Source organism: Dermochelys coriacea, chromosome 5 (assembly GCF_009764565.3).
Source record: "Dermochelys coriacea isolate rDerCor1 chromosome 5, rDerCor1.pri.v4, whole genome shotgun sequence".
NCBI lineage: Eukaryota > Metazoa > Chordata > Testudines > Dermochelyidae > Dermochelys > Dermochelys coriacea.
The window spans coordinates 123121431-123146293 of NC_050072.1; the positions used below are offsets into that span (position 1 = coordinate 123121431).

General features: G+C 46.9%; 1 protein-coding gene across 5 annotated transcripts in view; it reads right to left on the reverse strand.

Annotated features, from left to right (window-relative positions):
* The window catches only part of PALM2AKAP2 (PALM2 and AKAP2 fusion), a 410575-nt gene that overhangs the window by 242160 nt on the left and 143552 nt on the right, over window positions 1-24863 (reverse strand). For all 5 annotated transcript variants that reach the window (XM_038402234.2, XM_038402229.2, XM_038402230.2 and 2 more), the window contains exons 4-5: window positions 6909-7023; window positions 5739-5760 (exon numbers count right to left, since the gene is read on the reverse strand). In XM_038402234.2, the coding sequence (XP_038258162.1) occupies window positions 5739-5760; window positions 6909-7023 (137 nt within the window). The remainder of the gene's footprint in view (window positions 1-5738; window positions 5761-6908; window positions 7024-24863) is intronic.

Here is a 24863-nt window from a genome sequence, read left to right on the forward strand (position 1 = left end):
TTTCAACCTATCATCTTGTCCATGCCCAGGCTATATAAAAAATGCTACTGCTAAAATCACTCCCCTCTGCAGAGGCCAGACCATCCTCTGCCTTAGGGCAGCTTTATACTGCTCCAGCAGTGCAAGGTTGCTTTAAATACAGTAGATCAAGCCCCTGGATGATTGCCCTGCTTGAGGGGTTTCCCTGCAGAGCTTTGTTAGCAGCTTCTACACCTCTCTTCCCATCCCTGCAACTGGAACAAGGGGCATGACTGGGAGGAAGATGTGGCCATGCTGCCCTATATACTCTGGTAAAACGTGGGTGCAGTCGGGAACCTTTGAGGCTGTTGGCTCAGTGAACAGGAGCCTCAGGATGGGAGGGGTTCTACAGATGAGCATCTGGCCCAAAATATCTCTGTTAGGTCCCTCTCCTCCTTTCTGTCAAGCTCAACTTCTAGGCTTTACACAGCTCCAGTCCTGCCTACATCTCTGCCATCAATTCCCACTAATCTTCCTCTTCCTGCTGCCTATACTTCTCCCAGGCCTACTTCCTCCTTTGCCTGATCCTGCAAAGACTTGCTCATGAGCTTACCTCTGTGGACTGTGAGTAACCACACTGAGCTCAACGGGACTACTCACATGAGTAAAGTTAGACATGGGCATAAGCCTTTCTACAACTGGAGCCTAAATGTCCCTTCTATATTCCCCGCCCCGCACGCACTCCTAGTCTTCTCATCTTTCCTCCTTGCTATCCCTTACGCTAGAAACACATAGGGTGACCACTTTCTCCTGACTTACCTCCTTCCTTAAAAACATGCTTCTTCCTCAGCCTTTGGGTGTAATTTAGCACCTATGGGCAAGGATGGTGTCTTCATCTGTTTATGTATAGCATATAGTAAAGTGATTTATAATTCATAGACTTTAAGGCATGATGGACTATTAGATCATCAACTCTGATTTCCTGTGTAGCACAGGCCTTAGAATTACACCCAGTTACTCCTGCACTGAGCCCAATAACTTGTGTTTGCTCAAAACATCTCTTCCAGAATGCCTTCAAATGAAGATGTCAAGAGATGGAGAATCCATCCAGCAATGGTGCCCAATGAATAATAATAAAAAAAAATACTAATGGAGGACACTAGTCTGCTTGGGTATTTTATGGAGATGGGTGGGCTGGTTAGGTTAAAGTCAGAACAGAGCAACACAGACTAGCTTTTTTATTATTATTAGTTTACATACTATTGAATCAGAAGCAAAAGAACCAAACTACTACAAGAAAAACTACTCACACTGCTAGTGTTTCTTTTCCAGTTGGGGAAGCTCGTTAGAAAACCTGGTTGCCAAACAAGTCCAGAGAAGCTTTGGCTGAAGGCTGGAAGTATTTGGTTGAGGTTTGGAGTATGTTCTTAAGACAGTCAAGTCAGTTTCTCCATTCCTAACCAGAAGTACTTACTCATGTTAATTAGGGCCTGATCCTGAGCAACGTGTTCATTTGGGGAGAGCACAGTAGTATAAGCCTTGATGCAAAGCCTACTGATGTCAGAGGGAGTTTTCCCATTCACTTTAGTAGTCTCTGGATCAGTCCCCTACATGCATTACACTGTAACTCTGAACACAGCCTCAGGCTCTAATGCAGTGGTTTTCAACCTGGTGTCCACAGACTATGTCTAAGGGGTCTGTGAAAGGTTGTCATTACCATAGAACAGGAGTGTTCAACCTGTGGCCTGTGGACCCCTGGGGTCTGCAGACTATCTAAGATTTCCAAAGGGGTCTGCACCTCCATTTGAAATGTTTTAGGGGTCCGCAAATGAAAATCCCACTGTCCTAATGTGTTAGGACCGTTCCATGCCATCCTCATCTATGGCTGAAGACCAAGAAACTGGGATGTGATTTAGCCAATAGTTGCAGGCCTTAACATTAATTGCAGTGCCCTACATCTGTAAGGGCACTGTTGTCCCCTTACTAACATTCAGTGGGGGTGTTTTGTTGGCTAGCTCCCACTACTAAAAGAAAGGGGAAGGGTCAATGGGAAATCAGAACCCTGAGACTGACAGTCCCCAGGAACAATGGGGAGAGGCCAATGCTCCAGGTCAGCCTGATTGACAGGGCAGGTAGGCTAATCTGGGAGTCAGGAGGCCAGGGGGGAGGTGGGGGGTCCCATCCTCCATGTGAGCTGGAATTGCCGGGATCAGACAGAGTGGGGCCGAGCTAAGGAGAAAGCAGCGGCCCAAGGTGAGCTGGGGAGCAGAAATGTGCCAGCCACGGGGACCAGAAAAGCAGCCCAGGGAGCAGACCTGTGCTGGGAGCAGAACTGCAGCAACCAGAGCCAGAGGGGCCAGAGAAGCAGCCCAGGGGGCTAGAGGCAGAGCAGCAGCAGCCATGCTGAGGCAGAGTGGAGGGGCTGGAGCTGAGGCAGAGTGGAGGGGCTGGAGCTGAGGCAGAGTGGTGGGGCTGGGGCTGGAGCAGTCTGGAGGCGGGTGCGGTGAGCAGCTGGGGAGAGGAGGGGGACCCTGGGCATTGGGCCCAGCACAGGGAGACGCCTCCAGCCAAGAGGCTCTGCAGGCCAGGCTTGGAGGGGGATCGTAACCCCGACGGGGCCGGAGCAACGCTGGGAAGAAGGGCCCTGCCACTTAGAGGTCAGGGCGTGTGGCCACTGCCAGAGCAAGTGTCCAACTCGCAGCATCCCTGCAGCACAGCCAGGGCCTGGGCAGGAGCCTGGGATGTGTGAGGAACAGACTGTGAACTGCCCGGACGTTCCAGAGACGCTGGTGGTGATGTCCCCGTGCCGGATGATGTGTTTTCCTTTAATCTTTCCCATTTTTTTCCTTATTTTAAAAAATTGATTGTTGTTTAATAAATTGTATTTGACTTGAACTGAACGTAATGATCAGTGGGTCAGGGAAGCATCCAGCGCAGAGAGAGCACCCCGGGGTGCAGACACCCTAGCCCCTGCCCTAAGTGACCATGACAAGATCGAGGGGTCGAGCCCCCCAGGAATCCTGGGCCCAGCCTTGTTGCGGTTACCAGGACTCTGCCAGACAGGAGAGTAGAAGGGGAGTCCTCGAGATCAGGCAGGTCTCTGGGTACAGGGAGTGGGAGCAAGAACTCAGATCCTTTCGCTAGCCCACTTCACCGTGGTAGTGTATAAGTCAGGAAAGTTTCCCACAATAGTGGGGCCATTCCCCCACTTACACATCTTACCAATTCAGTGATGAATAGCAAGAACCAGTCTCTGGAGGGCAAGTTACTGCAGATAAATGATGGAATAAAAAACATGCATTAGTCACCACTGGTGTTTAGTTCATAAGGGGCTGTCTGGCTATGTGTGAATTTATAAAGCTTTCCGCTAACTCACAAACCTAAACGAAAAGTTCAGTATTCAGGCACATCATGTGCATTTGGGACATTGAATCTATAAACTAGTTATTATAGTAGACATATCCATCAAAGCAATCTTTTCTATTTGTGAGCCTTATCACACAGAGAATATACTTGCTCTGGGAAGTAATCTAAATGTAATCAACCTAAGTTATTAATCTAAATTAAGAGTAATCGTCATTTTATTGAACTGCTTATGAACACTGTGAGAGCATAGCTCACGAAAGCTTATGCTCTAATAAATTTGTTAGTCTCTAAGGTGCCACAAGTACTCCTTTTCTTTTCACACAAGGGGGAGGATCTCTACGGTATGTGAAAGGAATTTGCAGCATTTGGTAGCATATGGCAGAGAGGTCAAGGATATGAATATTGTATGATGCCCTGTTGGTTGCATAAGCTATTGCAGCCTTTCTTTTCCCTAGCATGCATATAGAGTGTGTTGGAAATTTTCTGACGGAATGTTTTTCTATCAGAAAATGATGATTTGTGGAAACATTCCATGGGAATAGGTCTATTACAATTAAACCTTTGATGGAAACCAGGTCTTACGGAGCAGGGCATGGGCAGTCTTGCCTAGTGGTCAGAGCTGGAATCAGCGGCAGAGTCAGGAACCGAACAGGGTTGGAGGGGACTGGAGCAGAGCAGGTGCAAGGCTGGGAACAAGGCAGGCACAGGAGAGATCGCAGCCCCTGGCCTTAAGAGCAGGTCTGGTGATGCCCAAACCACCTGAGTGACTGAAAGGCAATCAGGGTGTTCAGCTGCAGGGCAGCTACCTGGCCCCAGGCTCAGCTGCAGGCCCTGATTCCTGACACCAGGCACTGGACAGAAACTTGCCTTGTTTCCTGTCAGCTTGCCTGCCCGCCCACCTGCCTCCCCCAAGCTTTCCTACTCCTCAGCAGCCCCGGCTCCCAGGCAGACTGCCAGCTGAGCTGCCATGGAGGCAGGCAGGGCTTCCTGGCTCCTGGGTTCTGCAGCAGCCTAACTTCACCAGGCAGCCAGGGCCCCCCAAGGAATCGGGCAATGGGCAGCCCCTGGAGCATGCTGAAAAATTCCACAGAGGTTCTTCTGACACAGAACGTACCGTCTCTCTCTCTCTCTCCCCCATGAACCTTTTTGACCAATTTGTCCCAATTCAGGATGAACATTTTCAAAAACTCTGAAACTTTTGACAGGAGGGAGATTGCTTTCCAGCCAGCCCTACAGGCACACACTTCATGACCTGGACAGGAGAGGCAGAAGTGCCCTAAAAAGGATGGTGGTGGTGGTGGGGGGCATAGGTGCCTGAACCGTCTTCTCCCCAATGCCACCTCTTCTCCCCAAGGCCCTGCCCCCAGCTCGCTCCTCTCTACGCCCTCCCCCCTGTCATTTGTCCTTACAGCTAGTAAAATGTGGGAGGGTCATGGCCCCCTGACCCACCCCTGTTTTGGCGCTCCTGGATCTGGAACATCACAAGCCTCATGGATTCTTTAGAGGCCTAGCCTCTTGCTGACAGCAAGCACGAGTTAATAGAAAGTCTCGTATGTGAATTACATATGATTTGGCCATTTGGGGCTAGGTGACATTTTTGTTACATGTTGTCTGAACGTTTATGTTTATGTGATCTAGCTCCAAATAGCCACTGGGATCAGGGTCTTCTTGATGAAACGTTATTATGCTTCAGCTAATGTTATTTCCAGTCAATGAGATGGTCAAGGATGATGCAGGAGGCTGATGGAAAAGCAATTCTAGGGTGATATTTGAATGGCAAAGTGAAAGGCATATTACACATAGAAAATGTGTAGTGGAGAAAGCGTGGCAGGGAACACTGACTGCATTGGGCTTGGATGGAACAGGGTGCAGAGGAAAAGCTCTCATATCTACATCAGCACCAATGAAACCCAATCCAGCCCACTTCAGCAGGGCCTACATAAACCCCACTGCCCTAATTATAACCAGACATACTTCAGGTGGTTTCTTTTGCACACTTTTTAACACCTTAGAATGAGGATCACACAGAGTTTGTATCTTTCTCTGTAAGAAACATCATTCTTGAGTCTGTGCTACCAAAAAATAAAGGTTCTATGGAAAAACACTCTGGAAACGATGGACATAAAGATCAGCCGCCATATTTGAAGTTAACAGAATTTCTCTGGGTTACGCTGATGTCACAGAGGAGAATTTGTCCCCCCATAAGGTTTTAAGCAAATGCATCGCAAAGCATAATGTACAGCAGTAGTACCATTTGTGTGGGTGCCACAGTAATACCAAAGCAAAAAACCCCCCAACCACATCTAACAAGTCAAAAAAACAATAATCCCCACCCTGTATCACTTAGCAACAAATTGTTACTACACATCACCAGTTAAAACTGTAGATATAAGTAATGGTGCAAAGGCACTTACCACCATCCTGGTGTGAGAAGCTCTGTAAAGACACAAATATGGGGATCAGTTAAGTCTTCATGTGATGTGAAGCCTCCAAGTTTTTCCTCTAGAATTATCTTGTGTTTGCTGTTTGCCTCTTTGAGACTTATAAAGTGGGAGACAACTACTGAGCTCTAAGGCTATATGTCTACACACTAATAGCAGCAGCAGCTAGGGAATGCGTAACTACACGCTGCAGTGAAAAGCAGGCTGTGTGTAGCAATATGTGAAAGACTTGAGCAAGGGGGAAGCAGTGGGGAAAAGACTCAGCCTTTCCCAGCTGCCTCCCGCCCTGCCAGAGCCTTTCCCCCACCGTCGCAGTCTTTCCCTGCAGTGGGGAAGAGCTCCACCCCGGGACACCATGCTGCTAAAACCAGCAGTGTAAACAAGGAGCTATGGCTTGGGTGAATAGAGAGTTGTGCAGAGTATGTACTCACATATGTACCCACACCCTGCAGGTGTGACTTTCCTCACCTAGGCCATGTGTTGCCAGCTACACAGCTATTCACACCAATGCTGGGTGGACCATCTTGTACATAGTCTACACACTGCCAACAGAAGTGTGAAGAGCAATGTACCTTGAGCTGGGCGGTAAGAGGAGAGGGACACTTAGTGTCATTGACATGACAATACCTGCTGGTCAAGCAATATTCAAGAGTGTGGAATGTGGTCTGGATCCTCAGCTAGAGGATATCACAATGGAGTGAGCCCAATGAAGGGAAGAATACACACCCAGCTGCTATAGGAGAGGTTGTCTATGTACAGGTGCACTTCTGGACTGGCTGAGGGGGACATTTCTCGCCAACCAGACTTTTTATTATCTGGCTGCTGTCTCTTTAAGTATGGCTGCAGGATTCCTGTACTTTCACTCCAGTGCAATGGAGAGCTCCCCACCTCTCCCCAAACACAAATGGCACATCCTAAAAAAGTCTAGGAAGTCCAGCACTCTTTGGAAAGGTAGGTGAGTAGCAAAATAACCCATCCTACATAGGTGGGTTTGAAAGCTCTGGAGTTTTTTTTGATCTTGCTCAGTCCACATCTTATTAGACTCTCCACAGCTATTCTCCCACTGTGCAAAGGCACATAACACTGCAAATGCTGCTTTCAACCATGGCTTCACTCTCTTTGAGACTGACTCTTTTTTTGTACCTTTTGAAAGTCCTCAAAGGATTTCTCTGTCTCCTTTAGTTTCTCCAAGATGATTTGCTCTTTGGCAGATATCTGGGATTCTTCACTTTCTAGCTTCTCTATTTCTTGTTCCAGCCTGGAAGACAAGGAAAAACCATCCATCATTTATTTCAGTGGCATACTAGATATCTAAAGGCAGCATCAACCTGGTAAGTGAGCATTGGCTTCCTAGCTGCAAAGGTATTAATCAGGAACTTAAATAGGTCAGGAGACAGTGTGAGAGTTTCAAAATCTTGTTCAAAAATGGTTTCTTGGCATAGTAGGAGGCTAGAGGGAAGACAGGGCTTAGAGCATTTGTGGTTTAGAAAGGTCTACGTCAAAAAGATGGGCATTTTCGATGTGATTGACTTGTCTCAGAACATTTGTCTGTTAAATTAACACCCCCCACCTCCTGCTCCATTTTGGAAATCTCAGTAGGGCAGGTATATAAACATGCAATAATACTTGGAGGAATAAATATCTCCAAATCCTTCCACACCATAAAGGAGGGAACTAGAAGCAGCTGCTGGAGGCTGGCAGGGCACCAGCCCCATTGACAGGATTCCCTGAGTCGTTTCCAGCAGACAGGGCCTGTACTTGGGTAGGATTCTCAGTTTCATCTTTCTACCTTTCCCATTGTCTTTGGATGATAATGGGGGCAGAACCCTATCAGCCTGCAGGTAATAGATACCATGACCTGCCTAGAAAAGCCCTGGAGAGTGATCCTTAGAGATGCTAAATACCCATAGTGCTCATTGATTTCATTGGGAGTTGTGGGCACTCAGCACTCTTCAAAGTAGGGCCAGAATGATTTTATATTATAGCTATATAGGGCCAGATCCTCCACTGGTGTAAGTCAGCCTCACTCCATTGACTTCAGTGGTTTACACCAATGAAGGAGCTAGTTCCTAATTTTTCTGGACATACCCTAACTTACATACAACATTATCACTATTTCTGCACCATCCATAAAAAAATTAATTGCCATATTGAATGTTTGATTTGAGCAAAAGCCGAAGTCTCAAAATGGGGATGTCTAAAGTTCAGAAAGCCCACTGACTACAGTGAGAATTATGGCTGTTCAGCACCTCTTATGGATGTAGGAGTCTCACATGAGGCACCCAAACGTGAAAGTTTGGGCTCTATTTCTTTTCTCGCAGGGCTACAAGACAGACAGCATGGCTGAGAATGCATTACATAGGAGAGTCAGCCTGTCACTGACCAGAGCACTCTTTGGAACACTCCTAACTCAACAAATACATTGGAAATGGACATCAGGAGAACCAGAGTATTAGTCACAAGATGGCTAGCTCCTGTCCTGTCTTTTCCCTTGGCAATGCTCAGTTATCCAGGCATGTTTATACCTCAGAGATGAAGATATGTGAATTCCCTTTACCTTGTGGCCTGATGAATTTACACTGCGGAGATGGGTGCACACATATTCATTTTTTTGCGAAGTCAATAGTTAGCAGCATTCAGTATTACAGAGTCTGTAATAATGTTTGCTGCTAGCCAAATGATTTCAGGTGGCCCGGTAGGTAGGGAAAAGGAATGTGCATCTGACAAAGCCAGAAAATTGCAGTGGGAGAATTAACTCCTTTCACCTTTAAAACAAACCAGAACTAGTCAATCTATTATCCCACTGAAGTCAATGGAATAAGATGTTTCTCAAGTATGAGTAAGGGTATCTAAATCTGGCTCATAGTAATGAAGGGTGGTGTTAAATGCATCATTTCCTGGATACCAGCTCAGATCTTTGGAGAAGAGGTTTGTCATGGTTGATTCAAGCCAGAAGAGAAAGTTTGTTTCAACCACAAAAAAAGCTCTCAGCTTTTGCTTTGATTTTCTTTTACTGCTTAGTGGGCTGTTTGCTGTCTCAGTTTTACTCCGTGATATCTTTCCCCCCCTCCCATTCTCTCCCAAAGTCCCTGCTGCTTTCATGCCAGACTGCCTGCCGCCCCAGTTAAAAGAACAGTCAGGCAGATGCAACAGTAGATCAACCTCTTTCTGACAGCATATATTGCTCTCAGCTTTCTTTAACCCCTTCTTTGATTCTCTTAAGAAGCAGTAAGAGCAACAAGAGGGAAGAAAGAAACTAGGGAAGCTATCAGGGTAGATCAGGGAGATGAAGGGACCTGGATTTTTAGTCTGACACTAAATAAGTATGCCTGTAACAGCTGCCACCAGTGTAAAATGGCATAACCCCATTAAAGGCAATGGAGATATGCTGATTTACACCAGCAGAGGATCTAGCCCTAAAATGAGTACTCTGAAGAGCTGGTCCACTCTTGAAAAAAATTTGTCTGGTCAGCTGAAATGCTGGACCTCCAGTTCCTGCTCTTCCACACGATGTACTATCTGAGCAGTGCTGGCCGTTCCAGGAATGTCCAGGTGAGATGTACCCCATGTGCTGATGAACGGAGCAGATTCATTCAGCGCAGTGACAATGTGTCACGTTCCTTGCAATACCCAAGATGGTGAGGCACCTCGCTACCACCTGCCCTTAGCATGAAGAAGTCTAGTCTGTACCTGCTACAGGCAACACAAGCACTTCCCTCCAGGCTTCCACAGGCCTTATTCTCTGACGGATTAGCGATAGGCTTACTCCAACCCCGAGACCTCCGAGCATCCCCAATAGTGTTCAGCCCCTTCTCCACTGGGCACTTACAGCACTACCAAACCTGCTGTTCCCAAAGGAACAGTACAGCACAGCTTACTAGTTACACCCAGGAACACAGTTTCTGCATAACACTCGGCACTTAGGTCGGTTTATAGTGAAAACAAGATGAAGTTTATTTAAAGAAGAACAGAGATTCATATGGTTGCAAATGGGTATATGGGAAACAAAGGGTACACATAAAACAAAGTCACAGCACACATTCTAGAGCAGGGGTGGGCAACCTTTTTCATATCTGGGTGGGGAAATTGTATGCAGGGCCATGAATGTAGGGCTGGGGCAGGGGGTTGGGATGTGGGAGGGAGTGCAGGGTGTCTGTGTGGGGGTGCGGTGTGTAGGAAGGGGCTCATGGCAAGGGGTTGGGGTGCAGGAAGAGTGCGGGGCATGGCAGGGGGCTCAGGGCAGGGGCTGGGGTGCAAGAGGGTGCAGAGTGCAGGAGGGAGCTCAGGGCAGGGGGTTGGGGTGCCGGAGCGGTGCAGTGGGGAGCTCAAGGCAGGGGATTCAGTTGGGTTGCAGGAGGGGTTCGGGGTGCAGGCTTGAGCGCCTCCGGGGTGGCAGTGGTACGCAGCAGGGCTAAGGCAGTTTCCCTGCCTGCCCTGGCCCCGCACCACTCCCGGAAGTGGCCAGCATGTCCAGCAGTGGCTCCTAAGAATGAGGTGGGGCGGGGCAGGACAGGGAGTCCTTGCCTGTGGGTACCACCCCTGAAGCTCCCATTGGCCACGGTTCCCCGTTCCCCGTTCCCAGCCAATGGGAGCCGGAGGGGGCAGTGCCTGCAGGAGAGGGCAGTGAACAGAGCCCTCTGCCCCCCACTCCCCCAGAGGCTGTAGGAACGTGGTGCCGGCCACTTCCGGGAGTGGCATGGGGCCATGACAGGCAGGGAGTCTGCTTTAGCCCCGCTGCGCCAGGGGGCTGGCAATCCTGCAGGCTGGATTGAAAGCCCTGACAGGCCCGCAGGCTGTAGTTTGCCTTCCTCTGTTCTAGAGCCTAAAATTAGCTAACAAGGTGCCCTTTTCTCTAATAAGGTACCAGCCACCCCAAAATCCTTCTCACCATGTTTTTCAACCAGGAGAGCTGAGATCCTTCTTTTGTGAGGCCAAGACAGCTCACAGCCTGCCTCCGCTGATGAGGGATAACGGGGGAGGGGAGGGGGGGTTCATCTGCACCCGAGATATAGTTCCAAAAGTTCATTGTCTGTACTCCGTAAGAGGATAACCTCTGCTGGGTTTGTTTTTCCCTGCAGCGCCCACAACCTATTGATCAGCATTCTGCTCAGATGGTGAACGGTGAATTTGCTCAGATGGTGAACCATACAATACTCACTTTGCATACACGCCCAGTCAGAGAGAGAGAAGCATCTCTTCCTGCCTACCTGCCAAGAATATGTGGCTCACTTTTTGGTGACCTGCCTTAACTCCCAGACCTAGAGAACATAATTTTTAGTATATACACACACACAGAGAACTCCTCACCTATTTTCCATGCACACGTCTAACAATGAGTATGACCACCAGTGCAACTAGTATGTAGATCCTAGACCTAGGGGAACACTGTAACCCTTGTGCACCCCTAGGCCCTCTGTCAGTTGGTACAATGAGGTTACTGAATCATGCTATTGAGGGACAACAGCAGCACAGAGGTGATCTACCATGTGTGAAGGCCCATGTTAAGTTTCCAGTTATGCCTGAAATAGTGTTACCTCATTGTTTGTGGCATTCTTTATGCTTACTAGAGTGACGTCATGTTACTGAGTTATCTAAGGCAATTAAAAAGTTGAAGGAAAACCAGAGTACACGTGTATTTATTTGTAATGTGTGCTTCACTGTATTATCCAGGTGTCACATACGTTATGAGAAAGCATTCTCTTGCTTAAGCTGCATTTTTAGCTGGTGAAGTATTCTTGAAGAGCCAGTAGTGAAAGGGTTAAAATGTGGGACAAGCCTTGCTTTGCGGTCTGTATTTCTGTGCTAATTCCAAGGCTTTGGAAATGGTGTGTGCACGTGTGTGTGGTCTGTATTCTTTTTTACTTCATGATACAATGAACACATGCAAACCTGAATTTAACAACACACACTTACATACCATCTGTGATCTGACTAGAATTACCCCAATCTCAGCTGTAATCAACCCATCTAGAGTACACACACCCCTTTTATACCTCCTGAATAATTTCCTCCTGAATAAATAGGTCTTCATTGTCATTTGACACCTGGGAAGGAGACCCTTATGATTTCCTGTTCTTGGCTTCTTTGTAGATTTCAGGCTGGAATTTCAAAGATGACTGCACCTGTAACGCCAGCCAAATAAGCAACAACACAGTTTGGAATGCTGCAGGGAATACCTGAGTTGGCTCTTTGACCCCCCTTGTTCTACTCAGGGTTGGCCCATTCCCCTATCTTCATTCTTTGGGAGGCCTACAGGCCTGCTGCCCCACAATCCACGGGTAAAGTCTTGAAGGGCTTGAAGAATTCAGATCATAATGGACCTTGCTAGCAAACACACTGCTAAGGGAAATCCATCATGTAGAAAACCATACCTCGTGTGGGTGGGGCTGATGGCTGGAAAGGCGCAGAGGAGGGGAGGTAGCCAGCCAATGCTCCCTACGTGGACATTGGGAGGAGAAAGGCTTTCTCAGCTCCTTAGACTCCAAGGAGGTCATGGAGAAGGGGACAGACTCATCTGAGGTACGTGAACAGAAGGGGAGCCAAGTAAAGAGAGAGTCTAGATGTAGGGGTAGAGGAGAACAGCCAAGGATGTGGGCTGTATATTAGCCTGGTGGGGAACAGAAAGGGATATCTGCATGCACACATATGGGGGGCCTGTCTCCCAGCCACCCAGAGGATGAAGTCTCAGGCTGTGGGTCTCCTCCAACCTGAAACATGGGATCACCATCTCTCTGCTGCCCTGACCAAAAAGGAGGGGCCCTGCAGCTCTGGCTTTCCCTCTTTCCTCTGCCATGAGACAGAAATTGTCTAATGAAGGGAGTCTCTTCTTGTCTGCACCCCTTCCCAACCGCAACACATGTACACACCGTGAACACAAGTCTGAGCAGAATTCAGTGTGGCTGATGTAGGATGGGTCTACCACATGCTGTTCTGCAGTGAGGATGCACAGATCCATGAGCAGCAGAACTGCTTCAGTTTCTGAAATAGCCTCCTCAAGTCTGGTTAGTTAACTTCAGTAGTGTAAATTGGTCCTAGAGAGACTGATGCCTAGGAAAAATCTTGTGTATTTTGTTTTGAAGTTATCATGGTTTCAGTGCTATAAATAGACACAGTAACAGCAAGATTAAACTTTTAAGAAAGATTGATCAGGTCTCTTTTGTCCATGCCAGCTATGCATAAACCTAAGACAGCTCTGTGGAGCAATCATATTATTTCTGCAAGGAAGGTAGCAATGCAATTACAATTATGAACTCTTATTTATGTATGTACGTACATATACACCAGAGGAAAAACCACTCAGCAGCAGCAATGAGGAAAGGTCTACTTGGGCAGAACTTCAGGATTCAAGACACAAGGATCCAGAACATCAGTGGGGAAACAGAAAGGCTTTATAAGCAAGAAAATAACTTGGGGGGGGGGGAAAGGAATGATGAGGGTAAATGTGGAACAGTGGGCTGTGCACTGACATGTCACCTCTACTAACTTAGGGCCACATTCATCTCCAGCCACCATCTTGGCCAACACACCAGGGACCTGTAGAGCTAAAAGCATGAGATGCTAGAGCTTGAGCTAAAGAGGCAGGCTGTCAAGCTGAGAACTGTAACAGACCCATATCCCCTGGGGCAGAGGATGCAGTTCTCACTTACTTCAGTGCTTCTCCCAGGGGTGAATTTATCTACCGTTAGCTCAGCAACCATGCTTGGTTCTAACCCCACCTGGGCTTTGGACCACCTCACAGAAGCAGACAATGTGGAGGAGGCTGTTTTATCCTATGCAGGTTCTTGTACTGTTCTGGCAGAGCTGAGCATCGAATCCTTTTGTCATAACCACAAAACCACCCTTCTGCTCTAAGAGAATGTGCTAGTCCCATAGCAGGGGTTAATACCAGAGCCACACAGCTGGAAACCAAGAATCTTAAACTGCTGGACCATTTATCTGTGTGACCTGCTGAGGACTCTGAATAGCAGCAGATGCAAAATCCTTGCACTGCAACAAACTAAGCATGTAGAAATCTACATCTGTGATAGAGGTGGAGCTGCTCTGTAATAATTAATGAGTAACATGTTTTGAATCATCAGGGCTGTTGGGAAACAAACAGGAAGGCAAAACAATGCTTCCAGATAACACCCGCCGCAAACCCACGGGGGCTGTCACAGGACCATAGGAGACCATTGTCCCGGAGGAGACTGGCCCACACCAAACTGGTTTTAGACAAGCAGGGCCCAAGCCGCAGGAACAGAGAGAATAAAGAACTCTGGCTAAATGGGTAAAATGGGACTCTCTCTAAGCAGGGAGACAGGTGTTGGGGAGCTGTTCAGCCAGAGTGACACCCGCTGGGGTGCCTGAAGAAGCTAGACCTACTTGGCTCTGTTACAGGATGGTAGGGCTTTAGACAGAGATGCATGCAGAAAGTTTATTGCTTTAAAATACTTTTTCTCCAGGTGAAGAAGGAGCGATTACATGACTTTGGGTGTAAGTTTGTTGTCTTGTGTGTGTATGTGCTTGTGGTGTGCTTGCTGCTTGACTGAAATATACTGTGTGGTCTGTTTGTTTGCGGAACCATGTGCTGTCTGTGTGTGTGCTGAGCAAGGGAGTTTAGAGGAGGGAGTGTGAGTAGGGGCTGGATACATTTAACATTCCTTAAACTTTTTTTTAAATTTAAAGCCAAAAAATACTCCCTGATAAAACAACAACAAAGGAAAAAGCTGCAGGAGTAAAAAGAGAATGCAGGCAGAAGTCAGCAACAAAGTGGGGGCTCCCCCGTTTATTGCACCGAATGCAGCATGTATGATTACCTGCCCTACGGTAATCACGTGGCATATGTGTGCATTCAGTGCAAGGAGCTCTTGGCCCTCAGAGACTGTGTACAAGCTTTGTAGACACCAGAGTGGCTGAACTGAAGAACCTAAGGGAGACATATCTATCTATATCAATAAAATTAGGTTTCAAAGTAGCAGCCGTGTTAGTCTGTATTCGCAAAAAGAAAAGGAGTACTTGTCTCTAAGGTGCCACAAGTACTCCTTTTCTTTTTAATAAAATTAGGAATGCCAAAAAAGAATTTGAAGAACAGCTAGCCAAAGACTCAAAAACAGCCCAAAAAAAATGTAAGTACATCAGAAGCAGGAAGCCTGCTAAACACCCAGTGGGGCCACTGGATGATGAAGATTCTAAAGGAGCACTCAAGGACCATTGCAGAGAAACTAAATGAATTCTTTGTATCGGTCTTCACAGTTGAGGATGTGAGGGAGCTTCCCAAACCCGAGCCATTCTTTTTAGGTGATAAATCTGAGGAACTGTCCTAGATTGAGATGTCATTAGAGGAGGTTTTAGAACAAATTGATAAACTAAACAGTAATAAGTCATTAGGACCAGATGATATTCACCTAAGAGTTCTGAAGGAACTCAGATGTGAAATTGCAGAACTACTAATCGTAGTCTGTAATCTATCGTTTAAATTAGCTTCTGTACCAAATGACTGGAGGATAGCTAATGTGACACCAATTTTTAAAAAGCGCTCCAGAGGTGATCCCCCTGGCAATTACAGATCAGTTAACTTGACTTCAGTATGGGCAAACTGCTTGAAACTATAGTAAAGAACAAAATTGTCAGACACGTAGATGAACATAACTTGTTGGGGAAGAGTCAACATGGTTTTTGTAAAGGGAAATCATACTTTACCAATCTACTAGAATTCTTTGAGGGGGTCAACAAGCATGTGGACAAGGGGGATCCAGTGGGTATAGTGTACTTAGATTTTCAGAAATCCTTTGACAAGGTCCCTCACAAAAGGCTCTTAAGCAAAGTAAGCTGTCATGGGATAAGAGGGAAGGTCCTCTCATGGATTGGTAACTGGTTAAAAGATAGGAAACAAAGGGTAGGAATAAATGGTCAGTTTTCAGAACGGAGAGAGGGAAATAGTGGTGTTCCCCAGGCGTCTGTACTGGGACCAATCCTATTCAACATACTCATAAATGATCTGGAAAAAGCAATGTTGATAAATGCAAAGTAATGCACATTGGAAAACATAATCCCACTATACATATAAAATGATGGGGTCTAAATTTGCTGTTTCCACTCAAGAAAGAGATCTCGGAGTCATTGGGGATAGTTCTCTGAAAACATCCACTCAATGTGCAACGGCAGTCAACAAAACAAACAGAATGTTGGGAATCATTAAGAAAGGGATAGATAATAATACAAAAAGGGATAGAAAATACCATATTGCCTCTACATAAATATATGGTACACCCACACCTTGAATACTGCATGTAGATGTGGTCTCCCCACAAAAAAGTCAAAAAAGATGTATTGGAATTGGAAAAGTTTCAGAAAAGGGCTACAAAAATTGTTAGGGGTATGGAACGGCTTCCATATGAGAAGAGATTAATAAGACTGGGACTTTTCATCTTGGAAAAGAGACGACTGCGGTCTATAAAATCACGACTGGTGTGGAGAAAGTAAATAAGAAAATGTTATTTACTCCTTCTCATAACACATGAACTGGGGGTCACCAAATGAAATTAATAGGTAGCAGGTTTAAAATAAACAAAAGGAAGTATTTCTTCACACAACACACAGTCAACCTGTGGAACTCTTTGCCAGAGGATGTTGTGAAGGCCAAGACTATAACAGGGTTCAAAAAAGAACTAGATAAGTTCATGGAGGCACAGGTCCATCAATGGCTATTAGCCAGAATGGGCAGGGATGGTGTCCCTAGCCTCTGTTAGCCAGAAGCTGAGAAGGGTGACAGGGAATGGATCACTTGATGATTACCTGTTCTGTTCATTCCCTCTGGGGCATCTGGCATTGGCTACTGTCGGAAGACAGGATACTGGGCTAGATGGACCTTTGGTCTGACTCAGTATGGCCCTTCTTATGTTATGCTTTGTTCCTACTCTTAAGATTAACCAGTACTTTGGTTTAAGCAAGCCGTCTGGTCACTCTGTTCACCACTGGTCATAGGTTCCCAAAGGGAAGAACTGTAGGTGCCAAACCCAGTTGTATCTATTGGGTGAGCATAGTTGATACATAGGGTACTGTACCACAGGGCCTGGACTAAGAGAGGAAGTATGCTGTGATTTCACCTCAGGAATGGTGAAGATGTGAGGCCTGACACTAAAGAGGGGACAGATGTGGGGCTAGCACTGTAACTGTGAAAAGAGCACATTCCTGCTATTCACTTGAAAAGTCATTTAGGTTTATTGGCAGATGCAAGTAGTTCTACTGTACACTGCATGGTATTATTTATAAATTGTGATAGATCCCGATATAAAGAGAGAGCAATCCAGGGATGACTTCTGAGAGCTCATTCTGCAGTAATGATAGATTACTGGCTAACATAGTGTTACCCAATGTTGGAGCATTATACACAATGAAAAAAATCGGTTATGTGGCAGTGGTTGTTTCTTCCATCCAACAAACTGCCACTGCTGCTCCATTTAACCACTTCCAGGCCAGATTTTCCATGCAGTTCAAATATATACGGACACAATGAAGATATGAGTCCAAATTCACACCTGGAAACAGTGGGCTAGCCTGTATTGGCCTCAATGGAGCTCAGCTCACTAGGCTCATGGTGATTTGGCCTTGGGATTATGAAGGTGTCATAAGAAAGTACTCAGAAAAAGTATAATTAACTTTCCAAAATAGAAAGATTAAGAAATAGTGTAGAAGCTAAAAACCTCTTGCTGAGAAGGGTGAAATATTTGTATCACGTAGCTAACAGCTTTTAATGTTGTATGCAGTGTTGCTGTAGCTGTGTTGGTCCCAGGATATGAGAGAAACAAGGTGGGTGAGGTAATATCTTTTATAGGGCCAACTTCTGTTGGTGAGAGAGAAACTTTTGAGCTTTAGTCTGTGTAAGTGAACAGCAGAGAGGCTAACAGAGGGAGTTTGCCTGGGATCTGCCTGAGAGGAGGTATGCTAAGGGCTGCATTAAGGAGGCTGTGTTGGTGAGTATCTGAGTGTCTGCTGTGGGGACAGTTTGACCGTGTGCTTGACTGGTTGTTTGAAAAATGTGAATTGGGAGTACTTTGTTCCAGGTGAGCCTTGAGTGGGCCTGACTGTTATAAAAAGTCAGTCAGCTGTGAACAAACTGAGCAGCGAACAGCAGAGAGGCTAACAGAGGGAGTTCGCCCAGGGAGAGCCCACTGAGGCTTGCATCTTGCCGGCTTCTCTAAGTAGTTACTACAACTCCTGAGGAAGCTCATAGAAGGAAGGTAATATGAATGGGGAGTGTTCATCTGTTGTGACCTGCACTGGATGTGCCATATTTGTCTTTCTTCCACAGGACAGAAACAACTTTGTCTGTACAAAGTGTAAGCTGGTCTCCATATTGGAAGAGAAGGTTCAAGGTCTGGAGCAAAAGGTATCGACTCTGAGTTGCATAAGAGAAACTGAAGATTTTGTGGACAGACGTCAGGATATGCTTCTACAGACACAACGTTCTGAAGATTCAGAGCAGGCTGCACTGCGGAAACAGGAGAATGGTGAAGAAATTTGGCAGCATGTGACCTCCAGAAGAAGAAAGGGGAGTGTCCATGTACCAGCAACGCAGATACAGGTAAGTAACCATTTTAATGTTCTTTCCACAGGTACGGAGAGTGGACTAGATGACGCATTTGAGGGAAGAGAACAGAAGGAGACTCCGCCGATTGGAAGGCATGAGATGCACTGTCCTAGGGTTGGGGGTTCCACGACCACTGCTCCCAAGAGAAGGAGGCAGGTGGTGGTGGGTGGGGACTCTCTCCTCAGGGGACTGAGTCATCTATCTGTCTCCCTGATCGGGAAAACCGAGAAGTATGCTGCTTGCCAGGAGCTAGGATTCACGATGTGACAGAGAGACTGCCGAGACTCATCAAGCCCTCAGATCACTACCCCTTCCTGCTTCTCCACGTGGGCACCAATGATACTGCCAAGAATGACCTTGAGTGTATCACTGCAGACTACGTGGCTCTGGGAAGAAGGATAAAGGAGTTTGAGATGCAAGTGATCTTCTCGTCCATCCTCCCTGTGGAAGGAAAAGGCCTGGGTAGAGACCGTCAAATCGTGGAAGTCAATGAATGGCTACGCAGGTGGTGTCGGAGAGAAAGTTTTGGATTCTTTGACCATGGGATAGTGTTCCAAGAAGGAGGAGTGCTAGGCAGAGACGGGCTCCACCTAACGAAGAGAGGGAACAGCATGTTTGCAAGCAGGCTGGCTAACCTAGTGAGGAGGGCTTTAAACTAGGTTCACCGGAGGAAGGAGACCAAAGCCCTGAGGTAAGTGGGGAAGTGGGATACCGGGAGGAAGCACGAGCAGGAGTGTGCGAGAGGGCAGGGCTCCTGCCTCATACTGAGAAAGAGGGACAATCAGCGAGTTATCTCAAGTGCCTATACACAAATGCAAGGAGCCTGGGAAACAAGCAGGGAGAACTGGAAGTCCTGGCACAGTCAAGGAATTATGATGTGACTGGAATAACAGAGACTTGGTGGGATAACTCACATGACTGGAGTACTGTCATGGATGGATATAAACTGTTCAGGAAGGACAGGCAGGGCAGAAAAGGTGGGGGAGTTGCATTGTATGTAAGGGAGCTCAAGTATGAAACTGAAGAAAAACCTGAGAATCTCTGGATTAAGTTTAGAAGTGTGAGCAACAAGGGTGATGTCGTGGTGGGAGTCTGCTATAGACCACCGGAACAGGGGGATGAGGTGGACGAGGCTTTCTTCCGGCAACTCATGGAAATTACTAGATCTCAGGCCCTGGTTCTCATGGGAGACTTCAGTCACCCTGATATCTGATGGGAGAGCAATACAGCAGTGCACAGACAATCCAGGAAGTTTCTGGAAAGTGTAGGGGACAATTTCCTGGTGCAAATGCTGGAGGAACCAACTAGGGGCAGAGCTCTTCTTGACCTGCTGCTCACAATCCAGGAAGAATTAGTAGGGGAAGCAAAAGTGGATGGAAACCTGGGAGGCAGTGACCATGAGGTGGTCGAGTTCAGGATCCTGACACAGGGAAGAAAGGAGAGCAGCAGAATACGGACCTTGGACTTCAGAAAAGCAGACTTTGACTCCCTCAGGGAACTGATGGGCAGGATCCCCTGGGAGAATAACATGAGGGGAAAAGGAGTCCAGGAGAGTTGGCTGTATTTTAAAGAATCCTTATTGAGGTTACAGGGACAAACCATCCCGATGTGTAGAAAGAATAGCAAATATGGCAGGCAACTAGCTTGGCTTAACAGTGAAATCCTTGTTGATCTTAAACACAAAAAAGAAGCTTACAAGAAGTGGAAGATTGGACAAATGACTAGGGAAGAGTATAAAAATATTGCTCGGGCATGCAGGAGTGAAATCAGGAAGGCCAAATCACACCTAGAGTTGCAGCTAGCAAGAGATGTTAAGAGTAACAAGAAGGGTTTCTTCAGGTATGTTAGCAACAAGAAGAAAGTCAAGGAAAGTGTGGACCCCTTACTGAATGAGGGAGGCAACATAGTGACAGAGGATGTGGAAAAAGCTAATGTACTCAATGCTTTTTTTGCCTCTGTCTTCACGAACAAGGTCAGCTCCCAGACAACTGCACTGGGCAGCACAGCATGGGGAGGAGGTGACCAGCCCTCTGTGGAGAAAGAAGTGGTTCGGGACTATTTAGAAAAGCTGAATGAGCACAAGTCCATGGGGCCGGATGCGCTGCATCCAAGAGTGCTAAAGGAGTTGGCAGATGTGATTGCAGAGCCATTGGCCATTATCTTTGAAAACTCATGGCGATCGGGGGAAGTCCCGGATGACTGGAAAAAGGCTAATGTAGTGCCCATCTTTAAAAAAGGGAAGAAGGAGGATCCTGGGAATTAAAGGCCTGTCAGCCTCACCTCAGTCCCTGGAAAAATCATGGAGCAGGTCCTCAAGAAATCAATTCTGAAGCACTTAGAGGAGAGGAAAGTGATCAGGAACAGTCAGCATGGATTCGCCAAGGGCAAGTCATGCCTGACTAATCTAATTGCCTTCTACGACGAGATAACTGGCTCTGTGGATGAGGGGAAAGCAGTGGACATGTTGTTCCTTGACTTTAGCAAAGTTTTTGACACGGTCTCCCACAATATTCTTGCCAGCAAGTTAAAGAAGTATGGGCTGGATGAATGGACTATAAGGTGGATAGATTATCGGGCTCAACGGGTAGTGATCAATGGCTCCATGTCTAGTTGGCAGCCAGTGTCAAGTGGAGTGCCCCAAGGGTCGGTCCTCGGACCGGTTTTTTTCAATATCTTCATAAACGATCTGGAGGATGGTGTGAATTGCACCCTCAGCAAGTTTGCAGATGACACTAAACTGGGAGGAGAAGTAGATACGCTGGAGGGTAGGGAGAGGATACAGAGGGCCCTAGACAAATTAGAAATTTGGGCCAAAAGAAGTCTGATGAGGTTCAACAAGGACAAGTGCAGAGTCCTGCACTTAGGACGGAAGAATCCCATGCACCGCTACAGACTAGGGACTGAATGGCTAGGCAGCAGTTCTGCAGAAAAGGATCTAGGGGTTACAGTGGACGAGAAGCTGGATATGAGTCAACAGTGTGCCCTTGTTGCCAAGAAGCCCAATGATATATGGGATGTATAAGTAGGGGCATTGCCAGCAGATCGAGGGATGTGATCGTTCCCCTCTATTCGACATTGGTGAAGCCTCATCTGGAGTACTGTGTCCAGTTTTGGGCCCCATACTACAAGAAGGATGTGGAAAAATTGGAAAGAGTCCAGCGGAGGGCAACAAAAATGATTAGGGGACTGGAACACATGCCTTATGAGGAGAGGCTGAGGGAACTGGGATTGTTTAGTCTCCGGAAGAGAAGAATGAGAGGGGATTTGATAGCAGCTTTCAACTACCTGAAAGGGGGTTCCAAAGAGGATGGATCTAGACTGTTCTCAGTGGTAGCAGATGACGGCACGAGAAGTAATGGTCTCAAGTTGCAGTGGGGGAGGTTAAGGTTGGATATTAGGAAAAACTTTTTCACCAGGAGGGTGGTGAAACACTGGAATGCGTTACCTAGGGAGATGGTGGAATCTCCTTCCTTAGAAGTTTTTAAGATCAGGCTTGACAAAGCCCTGGCTGGGATGTTGGGGATTGGTCCTGCTTTGAGCAGGGGGTTGACCTCCCGAGGTCCCTTCCAACCCTGATATTCTATGATTCTAAGCTCAAAAGCTTGGATCTGTCACCAGCAGAAGTTGGCCCAATAAGAGATATTACCTCACCCACCTTGTCTCTCAAACAGCTTTTAAAACACTTTGATGGTAATAAGAGTTATAGTGGGGATAAAGGAGTTGGGCCTGTATGTCCCATCAGCACTTATTATAACTAGTAGTATTTCCATAGCTCTAGAGGCCCAGCTGAGTTCACGGTCTCATGGTGCTTGGCGTTGGACATGCACATACTGAGAGAAAAAGTCTGCCATGAAGAGCTCACAGTCTAAGTAGGCAAGACAGAAGGTGGCAAAAACATTTAAATCCCCATTTTACAGATGGGAAGTGAGGCTCAGAAAGATCAATTGAATTGTTCAGAGTCCCCACAGGGAGAATGGGGCAGAGTCTGAAACTGAACCCAGGTCTCCATCAACCCACTCCAGTGTGTTAACACCACCGCCATGCTCAACAACTGTGACAGGCCAGGCAGCATAAGCCCAGGAAGTGAACCTGCACAGGAAGGCTTTTCGACAGATGTTTATTCTCCGTCCTTATGGAAAATTACAGTTTCCTTCAGATGGGTCCACAATAGAAAAGTAATGAACTTCTGAAAGCCCCAGGCCCAAACACTACAGACCTGAGCTACCTCCAGCACAAAACCAATAGATGGAAGCTTGTAAGGATGCGTGCCTATTTGCCCTAAGCCACTGACCTCCCTAACCCCAGAGGGTAGCAGAGGTGGAGGGCTGGAGGGTATAGTAAGGCTGCACTAGGAATAGAGTGTCGCTCTAGTGTGTCGCTTTCCTATACCTTCCCCCTGCCCTCTGGGGGAATCAGGTACCTGCTGCCAATTAGACTTGTCACCCTTTGCCCAAAGAACTGCTCTTTTCTTAAGTCTTAATTGTTGGATAGCTGGAAGCAGCTGCAGGGCTTCTGGATATTTGGTGGCAGGTATTTAATCCTTCGTTTGCTGGACACTCTCCGAGGTTCATCCCGTCACACACCACAGGAAGATAATTGAATTGTTTGACAGCTAAACATTGGAGTTGATTTAGTGCAAGTGAAAGGTGCTGGTTTGATAGCCCTAGAGACTGAAGTCTTCTTTACCCCTACAACAGTTACAGCAGGGAAAGTGGCAGGGCATGTGTAATGACGCACACTGAGATGGGTTGTTGGCAGTGGGGATCACACCTGGGACCTCAGGCTCATCAACCTCCAGTTATGACCTGAAGGGGGACAGAGCAGCCCTCCAACGTGCTTAACCCTGGCATGGACTGCCTGATTTTCCTAGTGGGGAGAGGATAGGACAGGATCCAGAGCTCAATTTCTCTTTGGTATCTTCTGCTGACCAGCAAGCTAGATGTAAAATCCTGACTCTGGGGAGCCGTGCAAATGATTCATCCTCTGTGTAATGAAGAATGTATCAAAAGAATCCTTCAGTTCCAAGCCCTGGATACTAAAGGCATTGCCCCTTTCCACTGAGCCTTTCACAGCAGAGATGTTGTTCATGTTGGGCTTTGCTCCTTTGGTGTGTCACAGAGGCTGATTTAGGCAAGACAAGAGAAGACAGACAACTCCCTTCCTGCCAGCATGAAATACTGGCCTGCTCTCACTGGGGGGGGGGGGAGGGAAGGGAGAGAGGTAGGTTGGGTGGCAAACAATGCCCCTGCACAATGGAAAGGGAGATGACTCTGCCACCACCTGCTCCTAGCTCTGGCTCTTTTCATTTGACAGAGGAAGGTTTGTCTGCCCCCCTCTCTGCTCCATTCTTGGGAGCTGGCTGGAGACTGCCATCAACGAGAGTCTTGCACTGCAAGCACTTCAGAGAGCAGCAATCTTGTCAGTTTCCATGGCCTACTAGCTCACAACAGTAGAGCAGGCAGGCAGAGAGCAAGTGCAGGGGGACAACGCAAGGTGCATGTCACGTGCCATAGGCCATAACTAAGCCAGGGGGTTGGCAGTGGTGACAGCTCAGCTAAACAACTGGGATTTTAACAACAACTACTGGCAATGTTCTAGCGCTTTTCAACAGAGGATCTTCACACTATCAGAGGAGCTAATAGGGAACTCTATGAATAGGATATTTTAGGACAATCGTAGTTATTTCTTTGGTTGTGCAGGGTGGGATATGGGAGTTAAAAGTCTGGGCTACTCAACCTTGATCATGCCACTGTCACTTTGAGGGAGTGGCCAGGGCTACTTTACATACCATCGCCCTCTACATTTGTTCTCCTGAGTCTCCTTTGCTTTCGTTTTAAAATCTGACACTTCTATTCCCTGCGGTGTTGGTCAGGGCTACAGCTCCTGCCCCCAAATTATATCTCCTCTCAGGTCACAAATGGCCCAAGATTCCCCCTCCTGCCCAACTTAGGTTCAAAGTGGATGTTAAGCTCCCCCTCTTCTGCTAAGAAAATACACACAACTAGGGAAATGAACAAGGAAATACATTCCTAATAAAGTCATGCATCTTTTGTCTCTGCTTCCATTTCTTTTCCTTTCATTTGTGCTCTCATTCCACTTTCCTCTTCAAACCATTTTCTTTATTCTTCCACTGACTTTTTGATGGATCCCAATTCCTTTGCAGCCATTCGATTTTCCAGCTCCCCCTGTTTTCTTGTACATGTTCTTCCTTTCCTGGCTACCCCAAACCTCCCAGCCTCTCATGCCTTCTCTGACTTCCCCCATCCCTGTTAGTTCCTCTGTATCTCATTCATATTTTAGCGATACTTCTTCCCAGACCCTACCCCAAAGAGCTGGTTCATTTCTGTCTCAAGGATGTAAATATTTTGGATGTAAATTCTTCCTCTAATGTACCTATTATTTACATTTACATTGCCTGAACAGCCACTCAAACACAATGTACCCGTAGTCAAGTCAATGGTTTTTTTGTTACACTGCTGTGCCAACGGTTTAAAGGCCTTTACACAAACTCCGGATATCTACTTGTAAAT